Source organism: Malania oleifera, chromosome 3 (assembly GCF_029873635.1).
Source record: "Malania oleifera isolate guangnan ecotype guangnan chromosome 3, ASM2987363v1, whole genome shotgun sequence".
NCBI classification, from domain to species: domain Eukaryota; kingdom Viridiplantae; phylum Streptophyta; class Magnoliopsida; order Santalales; family Ximeniaceae; genus Malania; species Malania oleifera.
The window spans coordinates 46,452,622-46,464,880 of NC_080419.1; the positions used below are offsets into that span (position 1 = coordinate 46,452,622).

The 12,259-nt window shown below is 34.1% G+C and overlaps 2 protein-coding genes across 3 annotated transcripts in view; both read left to right on the forward strand.

Moving 5' to 3' along the window:
- The window catches only part of LOC131151783 (glutathione reductase, chloroplastic), a 108,311-nt gene that overhangs the window by 81,642 nt on the left and 14,410 nt on the right, over positions 1–12,259 (forward strand). For both annotated transcript variants that reach the window (XM_058103199.1, XM_058103201.1), the window contains exons 14-15: positions 590–703; positions 1,412–1,511. In XM_058103199.1, the coding sequence (XP_057959182.1) occupies positions 590–703; positions 1,412–1,511 (214 nt within the window). The remainder of the gene's footprint in view (positions 1–589; positions 704–1,411; positions 1,512–12,259) is intronic.
- On the forward strand, positions 2,101–11,268 carry LOC131151782 (uncharacterized). The gene is made up of 6 exons (XM_058103198.1): positions 2,101–6,214; positions 7,671–8,711; positions 8,810–9,489; positions 9,592–9,728; positions 9,847–9,922; positions 10,041–11,268. The coding sequence occupies exons 2-6, from the start codon at positions 7,696–7,698 to the stop codon at positions 11,144–11,146; spliced, it is 3,015 nt and encodes a 1,004-aa protein (XP_057959181.1). The 5' UTR covers positions 2,101–6,214; positions 7,671–7,695; the 3' UTR covers positions 11,147–11,268.

Here is a 12,259-nt window from a genome sequence, read left to right on the forward strand (position 1 = left end):
GCTCCGTGACCTCTTTGGGCAACGTATTGAATTCCAGTGGCTTTAATGATGGTTGAGACCAAGAAACTTGACTAAAATAACTGTGAAAAGAATAAAAGTATCATATGGGTCTGTAGCCCAGTGATTCTTCTCGTAGTTCCCGTATTAAAGTCCTCTGTTCAAATTCCCGTAGGGTGGTTTTTTCTGTGTGTCAGTGTTTGGGTGTTTGCATATCAAAAAATATTGGGCAATTTCATGAGGTTTCTTTAGGATGTACAATTTTTTAGCAATTGTTGAAGAAGATACAAATTAGAGGGTTTACTGATTTTGAGTGAAAGAAATTTCACCATGTGAACGATTTAGTTATTAAAGGTCAATTAATTAAGGAATGGATTGACATGTCTTCATCAGAAAGTATGGGTGCTTTCTGAATGTAAAATCTGTTGCATAGAATGTAATGGTTACATTGCCGGGAATACTATTAGTGATACCAATTGTCGTTTTTTTTTAAAATACATCAATTATTGTTATTATTTAGTTATTTATTTTTTCCACCTCTATCTTTTGCAGTTACGTGAAATGAATAATTGTGTCTTTTGTTGTTTCACAGCATACCACCACTTTCAGTGGTGGGTCTCAGTGAGGAACAGGCTATAGAGCAAGCAAAGGGCGATGTTTTGGTTTTCACATCAACATTCAATCCAATGAAGAACACTATTTCTGGGTATGATATAAATTGTAATCTGCGGTTTCATGCTTGCTCAATACTTAGAAGTTAGAAGTCATTTTGTCTGTGCCATGGACTTGGTTCAAGTCCCGACATGACCTTGAACTTATTTTTCACGCTCGCTTATTGTAATGTAGTGGAAGCTCTACCATAGTTTTGACTGAGTTGTCCATCCAAACTTTGTACGAGGTCACAACTTATTCCTTGTATTTGTTTCTTGTCTCCCTTTCCCATACTGTGGTTAGGGCATTGAAATGCATATTCAATGTGTGCTTTCTTTAATTGCTTTATTATCTTTCTTTTAAAACAAAAATATTCTGAGCATAATTTTATTTTTTTAACTTCTCATTTATTTTCTTTACTTTCAATATAATCCTTGTGTAGAATAAATGAAAGGTAGATGATTTTCAGGATAGTTCTGTATATACAATTTTTTTGTCTGTCATGTATCCTTTTGTTTAAGTGGTTTTCGCACATATGCCTGTGTTGACATGCTTGCAAGGTAAACATGCATTCCAAAGCATTGGGTTATTGAATAGTGTGTTTACTAGTGGGATAATGTTGTTTTGAGTTGATTAGGACCTCTTGCCCTTAACAATAATTTTAATTTTTGTTTCTGTTGCTACAGAAGGTATTTTCAATGTTTTCCCAACATATTTTTGCCTTTAAATGTGTATAATTTTAATTCTTGTCTCATGCTTTCAGACGGCAAGAGAAGACAATTATGAAGCTTGTTGTTGATGCTGAAACTGATAAAGTTCTTGGAGCATCCATGTGTGGTGCAGATGCAGCTGAGATCATGCAAGTATGTCTGTTTATGATATAATGCTTCATAATTGTTGATCATTGTCAAATGGCCATCCTTGTTTTGTGTAAAGTGTGGACTTGCATGTGTGGTTTCTGTAATTCCATGGATTAGTAGCATCCCATATATATATATATATATTTTATTACAGGAAAAAATAAAAGCACTCTTTCATTCTTTAATATTTTGCAGTGGCCAAGGTCTTTACTTTTTATTTCAACTAAAATTTTGAAGTTTCAATTTCGATGTCAATTTTAATATGATTTTAAAAAATGATGGAAATTAGTAGTAAAGCATGTAATTATTTATGAAACTTTAGAAATGGTTAATAGACATAATAATGCAAGTTGAAGACTAATATACTATTAATTAAATACGTTATATGTTTGTATCAGGTGCACAGCTCCTATATAATATATATATATATATATTTGATAACAAAAGAAGAGATTTCATTAAGAAGAAAAGACTTTACAAAGTGGAGAATAAGACATCTCCCATCAAAATTCTGGAAATCCAGGAAAAAAGAACTAAAAAAAATAAAAAACAAATAAATACTATGTAATGTCAAAGCAAATAATTCCTCCAATCTTGCTGGATTTCTGAAAAGTTAGCTCCCTTAAACTATTCGAAGCCAACGCACCATAAAGAGACCAAGTATTGAAATTTGAATCTTTTCCCAAATCAACTGCCAATTTAAATTTTTTTCCCTGAAGAAACCCATACATTGCACTCCAACCATAATCTTCACTGCATTGCAAATATACCGCATTTCCAAAGAACAGCCTTATCCTTCCTTCCAAAACCCTCAAAAGAAATAACCAGCATTCCTTCCACTGGCGTTGAACAACCCTAGCTTCTCCCAACACACCAAATAATTTATTCCAGATGCTCCAAGCAAAATCATGGTGCAAGAACAAATGAATACCGATTCAGAATTCAAATAGAGTGCACAAACATTTGAAGATAAGGTCTTCAAAGGTCTCGTGATTTGCATCAGATTATTAGGATTTGGTTCTATTAAGCACGGTAGAGCTAAATGAAAGCCTTAATCTTTGGGGGATCTTTGGCCTTCTAGATAAATGAGCATAGAGGAAAACAAAAATTAGAACTGGTCAAAACCTCAAAAAAAGATTTACAAGAATAAACCCCCAAATCATCCAAAGTCCATGGCCGAGTATCACTAGCTGAAGAAGATGACAATTGTTCAATAACGACAACAAGGAGGAGAATTCCATCAACTTTCTATCAATTAGAGATCTTCTAAAATGAAAGTTCCAAGAAACCTGAAGCCCGACCAAATCAACCGCAAAGAAATAAATCATACTATCCTGCTCTAAGTTCAATCGAAAGAGATGAGGGTAAGATGTGCATAGAACATCATTCCCCAACCAAAAATCTTTCCAAAAATGAATCCGAGAACCTGTCCCCACCATAAAATTAATGTGAGGTGTGAATAAGGTGTGAATCTGAGAAATAGATCTCATGGACTCCTTGGAGAACATCACAAACTGACACCGGTATCCCACCCATTCACACCCAACCCATGACTTCTAATCACGTTATGCCAAAAGGAATGATCTTCTAAGGGAAAATGCCATAACCATTTAGCTAATAGAGCTGTTTTTAGACGCAAAATTACCCAGACCCAGGCTGCCAGCCCTTCCTCCATTTTAGACCTCCAAACCTCATCCCACCTTGCCAACTGATCCTGGAAACCCCCAACACCATACCATGAGAAATCTCTCATTATTTTATCTATCGTATAGAATTTAAAAAATTGAAAAAAAAATATGAAGGGATACTAGATAAACAGGCTTGAATAAGAGTGATTCTAACCCCAAGGGAAAAGAGTGCCTCATTCCAACCATCAGCCTCTTGGCCACTTTTTCCTTTACCAGGTTCCAAAACTCCTTGGATCTAGGATCATCATCCCCCTCCCCCCCAAAACAAAGGGACCCCTTAGTAAGTGAGAGGACACTCTAAAATACCACACCGCACCTTAGAAACCAGCTCTTTGACACACTTTAGGGGCACACTAATATTTGATAAACCACTTTTCTCATATTTATTTTAATCCCCAACACCCTCTAATGTATTTAGTTCATATATGTGAAATTTACAATTTAGTAGATATTATTTATTATACAAATAAAGATAATTTATACATAAATGATTAAATAAATTGTTTTCTTGCAAACATCTAAATTTAATTTTTCATATAATTTCAAAGTCTTTGTAATAATATTTGGTTTCAGTGAAAAAAAAGAAGAAGATAAATTTAGAGAAATATTTTACTTTGCATTTGAATCTCACATGTGAACTCCAAGAAAATTTCATTCTATAGTTATAAATTTGTCAAGTTCCGCTAAAATTTTGAGATATTGATAAATTTTGGATGATTCCTTGAAATTTCGATAGAAATTTTGTATGATGGAAATTGATTGCCATTTTGATTTTAAGAGTGATATAAAGCAAAAATTGGACTGAAATTTTGACAATTTCAGGGAAATTTAAGTCCATGGTAGTGACCGTAACATAGTTACTTGGGTTGCTGAAATGGATTGGAGGTCAGGATCCAAATTTCTGAAAGTGCAACTTGTTAACCATTTTCAAATAAAAATCATACGAAAATATTGAGAAATGTCAAAACTAATAGTAAGAAAAATTGCAAACCTCTGTTGAAGTTCAAGATCGAGTTTGAGCTGTGCTTGAACCTTGAATGGTAGAACCATAGAACGCATAGATGGTGTACATGAAATCGCTGCCACTTCGTGAAGCCTGTGAAAGTGAGAGAAGAGGGCTTCTTGCTGCTGTGAAGCCTGTGACCGTAAGAAAAGAGGGATCTGGCTTCATGCTGCTGCAGTGGTGGATAGAGTCAAATGGCTGTTTGAGCGAATGAGGAATCTTACCCCCTCCCCATGCAGACAAGTCCTTGAAATTCACTTGTAATACTGTACATTACTTGATTACAGCTTATAATTTATATATTTTAATTTTTTTATAGACTTATTTATTTGAAGATCTCTACTCCTTTATTTACTTAATAGTATAATACTATTTTAAAAACACTAACAAAATAATTTTCATTGAAAGAAATAATCTAGTCATAGTTGTTGGAATTGTACGATTTGTGAGTCAATTTGACTGATTTGTATTCATTCCACACCAAATTGATTTGAATCTTACTAGCAAATCTAAAAACAACTGAATCGTTGCTGAATCTATTGACTCACCTAGTCAACCTAATCAATTCACATGATTTTAGATCTATGATTTCCTGACAAACCCAATAGGTTTTAAACCCTGTTTTATTTCTTTTTTCATTTTTACATGATTACTTTCTGTTACTTGTGTGCATCAGTTTTGTTCTAAAATAGAGGAGAAAATAGAACTTTAGATCTTATATTACAAAACCATTTTTCACTCTTGGAGGAGTTTACTGCTCTACCATTGAGGAGAAGGGGCAAACACATGTAGGCTATGGTGGTACTCATGTTCTATAGTGTTTCTAAGATTCAAAAGTTCGTTCTTTTAGTAGTTTATTCAATTATTGTCATTTTTTTAAAGTTAATTATCTGTTTATTTTTAATTCGAGAAAGAATAAGCATGAAATATATATATTTAATTATTGGTAAACACCAAAAGTTCAGATATTTTTTTCTTGGTTCCTTGCCTTAAACAGCATAAAGTACATTTTAATTAATATTTCTTGACTCATTCGCTTTACATTTGTGTAGGGATAGCATACACAAATTATATGATTTTTATTGTTGTCAAAATGTAAATGTATAAACTGTTTTGTTTGTTTTTTTTTTTATATCAATATGTGCATGCCATTTAGAATTGATTCTGGGAATTTGTACTGGATCTTGCGATTTGGCTTTATTAGATTCTCAATTCTCAATTCTCAAAATTGGAATTGTGATCATGATTTGAATCTTGTTTTGAAAACTTTGAATTTATTAATTAATTGTTGTTGCTCATTTATAATTTATATAATTTAATTAAGAATAATAGCAATTTTTTTCTATGCTCTATATCATGGTTTTAAATAACGGCCGTTACGTAGCGTAACGGCCGATACGTAACGGAAATCAGAGGGCCCGAAACCCATACGGGCCGATATCGCGGTTCGGAAAAAATTCACGGCCGTAACGGCCGTTACGGAGGCGTAACGGCACGTAACGGCCGATACTCCAACGTTACATGTCGTAACGTCCGTTACGGACCGTTACATGGCCGACAGGTAGCATATTCGCTGACGGGCAGCAGGCAGCAACGCTGCTTTCCCCCTCTCCCCAGTCCCCACACCCATCTGCCATTCAAAGGCTAAAAAGGAAAGTTACAAACTGACCTTGAAAATTTGTTGGCCTTCGGCAATAAGAAGGCTTCGAGGCTACCGAGCAGATCTACTCAGAATTGCAGACTTGCAGTTCCAGGCTTCCAGTTCCAGCAACTTGGCGAGTCACCGGCGACGGAAAAAGGTCTGCAGCAGCTCCGCCAGTCATCGCAGTCGGCACCTTCCTCCGCCAGTCGTCGCAGTCGCACCAGCCAGCCTCTCGATTTCAGCTTCGGAGACTCGGAGCTTGGAGTCATCGCTGGCTCGCTGCTTTTGCTTCGCTCCTTCGACTGTTCGAGGCTCCTCTGAGTTCCCTCGAATCCCTCCTCTCTCTCGGTCTGACTCGACTACAGGCCTCAGCGTATGAGACACTCTAACACCCACAGCACTTTTCATTATGTTTTTTTTGTTTTTTAAATTATATTTTGTTGCACCACAGGCCACAGCCCTTTTCATTCCTTTCATTCTGTTTATTTTTTAAAATTATATTTTGTTGTAAAATAGGTTTTGTTAAATTGAATTAAAAAAAAAGTAATTTAATAGAGTAAAAAATTAGAAATCATTAATAATTATGTAAAATAAAATTTTCTTAATTTATAAATATTTTAATTGTATTATATTTTTTAAAAGATAATTATGAAAATTAATTCCATGACATAGCAAGCAATTATTAATATTATATAATTAATATTTTTTAAGGTTAGTAAATAATTAATATTTACCAATAATAATTGAAGCCTTTTTTATAATAATATTTGAATATCAATAATCCACTACTGCATTCACCATCTAAACAAAGCATTAAAATAATGTATGTACACAAGACATCCATGTGATGGCATTTTATATTATCTAGGCTTAATTGAGCTCTATTTTTCACCATTCTTAAAGAATTCCAAGGAATACTCTGCACAATTATTATAATATTTAGTCTTAGGATTTGCCAAACTTATAGAAATAAAATTAATTCATGGCACCAATTGGCTAACATACTATTTATGTCAGCTGGATAAAGTGGTCATTTTGATAAAGAAGATATCATATTCACTCCCATCTATTGAAAAAATATTAAATAATATTCATATTATAAAAGAAAAAAAAATTAAATAACATCTGTCACCCATTTTATGTTACATGTGTATCTACTTGCCATTTCTTGAGTAGGTTGACCCTGTTTATTAATATTTTTTAAGTTTTAAAACATTATTTTGACCTTAAATTTAAAATTAGGTAAAATAAATGTTTACATCTATTTTTTGTTTTTAGTTATCAAATAAAGTAAAAATTAATAACTTAATAAAAAAAAATTAATCTAATAGTTAATACATTAATAAATTTGATTTTTACTAATTACTACTAGAATTTGTAGAAAATTTTAATTTTAATCCATATACTGAGAAAATGTTTAAAAAATTAAATAGTCAATTTGTAATGTATGGATCTCTATTTGTGATGCTATGATGTATATGAAAATAGAGTAAAAATCTTTTTCACCTGTTAATTTCTTATAGTTATAAATGAAAATAAAATCAAGCTATAAAAAAGAATGAAAATATTTTTTTAAAGATAAAGGAATATATTTTTTTTGTAATAAAATATCTAATATTTTATAATTTTGTTTATTTAAATATAAAAATAATAAACATTACTTATTATTTTTAATCAAATATTATACTTATTTTTACGTAATAAGTATTTAAAATTAGGACTATTTAGTACTTATTATTTAATATTTACTAAATTACTAATTATATTATTCCTGTCATTGTAGGAAGGTTGTAAGTTGTAACTTTGTATTTTCTTTATATTTTGTGTAGAGATCATCAAATTAAGTCTATCAATATGTCACGTGATAGAGGAAATGAAAACTTACCTAGTGAAGATATTGGATGGCATTTTGGTACTGCGGTAGACGGTAATAGACATGTTATTATGTGTAAATTATGTGGGAAGATAATCAAAGGGGGCATTACACGCTTGAAACAACACTTGGCACATAAAAAGGGTCAAGTAGCTGGATGCTCAAATGTGACCACACAAGTAAGAGAACAAATGATGAAACATCTACAACAGTATGCTGAGAAGAAAAGAGATAAACAAAAAAGGCAAGAAGAAGCAGAAGCCCAAATTAGAGGAGATTTTGAGAATTTGAGCGATGAAGAAGACTTGGAAGAAGAAAGTATGAGATTTGCTCGACAAGAAAGCATGCGATCACAACAACAATGGGAAGATAGACAAAGATTTCGAGCAAGAACAACTGGAAGGGGTAATATTTATGAAGAGGGAGGTGGCTCTGGCAGTGGTGCTACCAGTGGTTTCAATAGAGCAGGAGCTCGATCTTATAGTGGTCAAGAAGCTGGAGGTAGTGGACGACAATGGATCAATCCTGATGCCCCTGAAGCTAGACTAAAGGCAATGGATCCTATTTTAGAAAGAAGCAAGAGTGCGAAACAACCAAAACTCAACACAAAGTTACTGAAAGGTTTAAGAAGTAAATTAGGAAAAGCGGTTGGAAAATTCCTAATTTATAATCGGATTCCAGCGAATGTAGCTGACTCTCCATTTATGCAGCCTATGCTTGATATTGCTGCAGAGGTTGGAAAGGGGGTGAAGGGTCCATCACCCTATGAGATATCTGAAATTTATTTGGAGCAAGAGTATCAAGAAATGAAAAATTATATAGCTTCTTTTGCTGGAATTTGGAAGGAAAGAGGTGTAACACTTATGTGTGATGGTTGGTCAGGACCAACTAGAAAACACATTATAAACTTTTTAGTTTATTGTGATAGAGGCACCGTGTTTCATAAATCAGTTGATGCCTCTGATGTGCCAAGCAGAACAGCTGAATATTATTTCAGGTAATTTTCTAATTTTAATTGTATATACAAATAGTATTATGGACTTGCATGTTTTTAATTAAATAGTAGTAATTATTGAATATATAATTTCATTTCAGATTAATGGATGAGGTGGTTGAAGAAATTGGAGAGGAGAATGTTGTCCAAGTAGTGACTGATAATGAAGCTGCAATGAAGGCAGGAGGAAAATTATTAATGCAGAAGAGGCCCAATCTCTATTGGACAGCATGTGCAGCTCATTGCATAGACCTTATTCTTGAAGATATTGGTAAGAAAAGTAACGTGAAGAAGGTCTTAGAAGATGCAAGAACAATAACCTCATTTATTTACAACCACACATGGACAGTGAATTTCATGAAGAAATTCACAAATAATAGAGAGTTACTTCGCCCTGCCATCACTCGATTTGCCACAAATTTCATTGCTTTGGAGACTATTGTCAGGCATAAACAAGCACTAAGGGAAATGTTTACATCTGATGCTTGGAAAAACTCAAGGTTTGGAATGGCAAAATCAGGCCCAGCATATGATTCAAAGAAAATTATCTTAGGCAAAGAGTTTTGGCAAAAGGCCTCTGATATAATTAAAGTGCAAGAACCCTTGGTGAAAGTTCTTAAATTGGTTGATGGTGATGAAAAACCAACCATGGGCTTCATATACGAGGCAATTGATAGGGCGAAGTTGGCCATTCAAAAAGATTGCCGGTTTTACAAAGACTATTGGAAAATTATTGACAACCGGTGGAGTTTTCAGTTGCACCAAGATTTGCACGCTGCTGGTAAGTGTAAATCAAATACAATTTCTTATTATTTTAACTTTTAAATTATGCATAGTTGCATTAGAAAACTATTGATTAATATGTTTCTAAATTTAATTGTAGGGTATTTTTTGAACCCACAATTTCTTTATGGTGCCCCACCCTCTCCTGAAGTTGCTAGAGAAGTCATGGATGGAGTTAAAAAAGTGATAACCAAGTTGGTACCCGATATAGATACTCAAATTCGGGCTATTAATCAAGTAAGTATTTGTTCCATTAAATTGAATAATGAATTGTTCTAGTATTCTGTAATACTTTCAAGAATAATTATTAATACATCTAATTAATTAATTATATTTCACAATCATCATTTTTTAGTTGTTGCTATATCGAGATAGGCAGGAGACTTTTGGAACCCCGTTGGCTCAAAGGGCAGTGAAACAAACAAATCCTGGTAAATATGGCTATATAGCTAAATAATGGAAAATTACTCTATTTTCTCTCTTTGTGTTCAAATTTGACTTTTGAAATACGCTATACTAACATAAAACTCTTTTTAATTATTCATGCAGCTGAATGGTGGATTCATTATGGCTTGTGTGCTCCTGAGCTCCAAAGAATAGCAATTAGAGTTCTTAGCCAGACCACATCAGCTTCGAACTGTGAGCGTAATTGGAGCACCTTTAGCCTCATCCATACGAAAACAAGAAATAGATTAAAGTATATGAGACTACAAAAACTTGTTTTCGTACATTACAACATGAGGTTAAAGTTAAGACGTACAATGAGAAGAAGCCAACGAGAAATTGAAGAGGGTTTCAATCCTATCAATTTGGACTACATTTTCGAAGAAGATGATCCTTTAAGTCAATGGTTAGAGGAGAGAGAGACACCACTACTCGATGGTCAGGACAATTCAAATTGGTTAAATGAAGAGGTTGGTGGTACTACAGAAGGAGGTGATCAACCACCAATAAACGCGCATGATGATTCAGGTTCAAGCCCTGAACGTACACAAAGTGATGACAATCTTGGTTTGAGCCCACCAAGTGATGATGATGGTAATAGTGGTGCTGGAGCTGGGGTTGGGGGGGGTGGCAGTGGTGGTGGTGGAGGCGGCGGTGTAGAATATAATTATGGATATGATACAGGGACATCATTTGGAAGGGATATATATCCTTCTGATCCTTATGGACTACATGACATACCTGAAAATTATGACTTGGGTATTCCTCCAGGGAACCAATCTTCACAACCCAGGAGAAGGAGGAGTGCTCGTGGTGACCCTAGCGATTCTACTGAAGATTCATATGGTGTGGTTCGTAGTTTTGGCGACTTTGGTTTAGATGGTTCATCATCACAATCATTTGGATCTCATCCAGCATATCCACATTATGCATCTCGTGACTCACATTTTTATCCCAGTGGATTAGGAATCTCAGGATCTAGTGAGTCTTCTTCTACACACTACCCAGAGCCAGCCCCTGCCCCAACTTATAGACATTATTCAGGAGAATTTTCATCACCAGTACATTTTCAAGAGCAACAACAAAATGATGCAAACTTGGGTTCATTCAACTATGTATTTCCACAAGGATGGGGAGATAATTTCCCATCCCAATCTCAAGATACAGATGCAAATTATGAAGACCCTCCACGTCATTCTTTTTGGTGGTGACATGTGTTATATTATAAATTTGTAATATTGTATTCATGTATTTTCAATTATTTATTGATATTTGATATTAATCACTTTTTAAATTCATGTATGTGTAATGTGTATATTGAGTATTAAGTCTATTGAGTATTGATTCATTTTTAGTAACTTTATGACTTAAATTAATTGATTCTTACATTTCTACATCTTTTTACTCATTAAAGTAATGTAAACTATAAAAAAATATGCTTTTTTTTGTAAACAGCGCACTAAAATTAATATAAAAATCATAATGCCTATTAAAAAGCATTTGTAGGTTGAATGAAAGCCTTCAAAATTCATTAAAAATCATGTATTAATGGATTTCATGCTTATTTTTTAATTTTCGCATGGTTGTGCATGCGTGAAAAAAATTCACGACCGTTACGCCCGCTTCCCGTTACGTAACACCCGCGTCTCCCGCGACCCGCGACACCCGCGACCGTTTCGCGACGTTACCCGCGACCGCGATTTCGAACCATGTTTTAGAGAAGAAAATAATTCTCTTATTCCTTAATGATAAATGTACAGCCTTTATATAATGGAAGGAAGAAAAATTCCTTTCACTATATTCGGTAACAAGATTCTAATTACCACAAAATTAGGAAACTAGCCAAATATAGGAAACTACAAAATAGGAAACAAACTGATAGTGATATCAGGAATTTTCCAGAATCTCTTTATTCTTAAATTAACATAGTCACTAATAATAAAATCAGAATTGCTGCAGCGGTATCCCTGAAAATCAAGGATTGGGTATTTCTACACTCCCCCTTAAGCTAGGCGTAGATGTTAATCAAGCCAAGCTTGGTTCTCAAATCTTCAAAATTCTTCCATGGTAGTGATTTAGTGAGGATATCTGCTATTTGCTGACTTGTCGGCATGTATGGCAGACTAACTGTCCCATTTTCTATCTTCTCCTTTATGAAGTGGCAATCTATCTCCACATGCTTTGTCCTGTCGTGACGCACTGGATTCTTTGCAATGTTAATAGCTGACTGATTGTCACAAAATACCTTCATTGGTTCAGAAGTGATGATTCCTAGTTCCCTCATTAGTCTTTCCGGCCATATTCCCTCACAAATTCCGAGTGCC

Coding starts and splice junctions, on each gene's coding strand:
- LOC131151782 (XM_058103198.1), top strand. CDS start 7,696: ATGTCACGTGATAGAGGAAATGAAAACTTACCTAGTGAAGATATTGGA. Junction 9,490..9,591: donor CCAAGATTTGCACGCTGCTG/GTAAGTGTAAAT, acceptor ATTTAATTGTAG/GGTATTTTTTGAACCCACAA. Junction 9,923..10,040: donor AGTGAAACAAACAAATCCTG/GTAAATATGGCT, acceptor TTATTCATGCAG/CTGAATGGTGGATTCATTAT.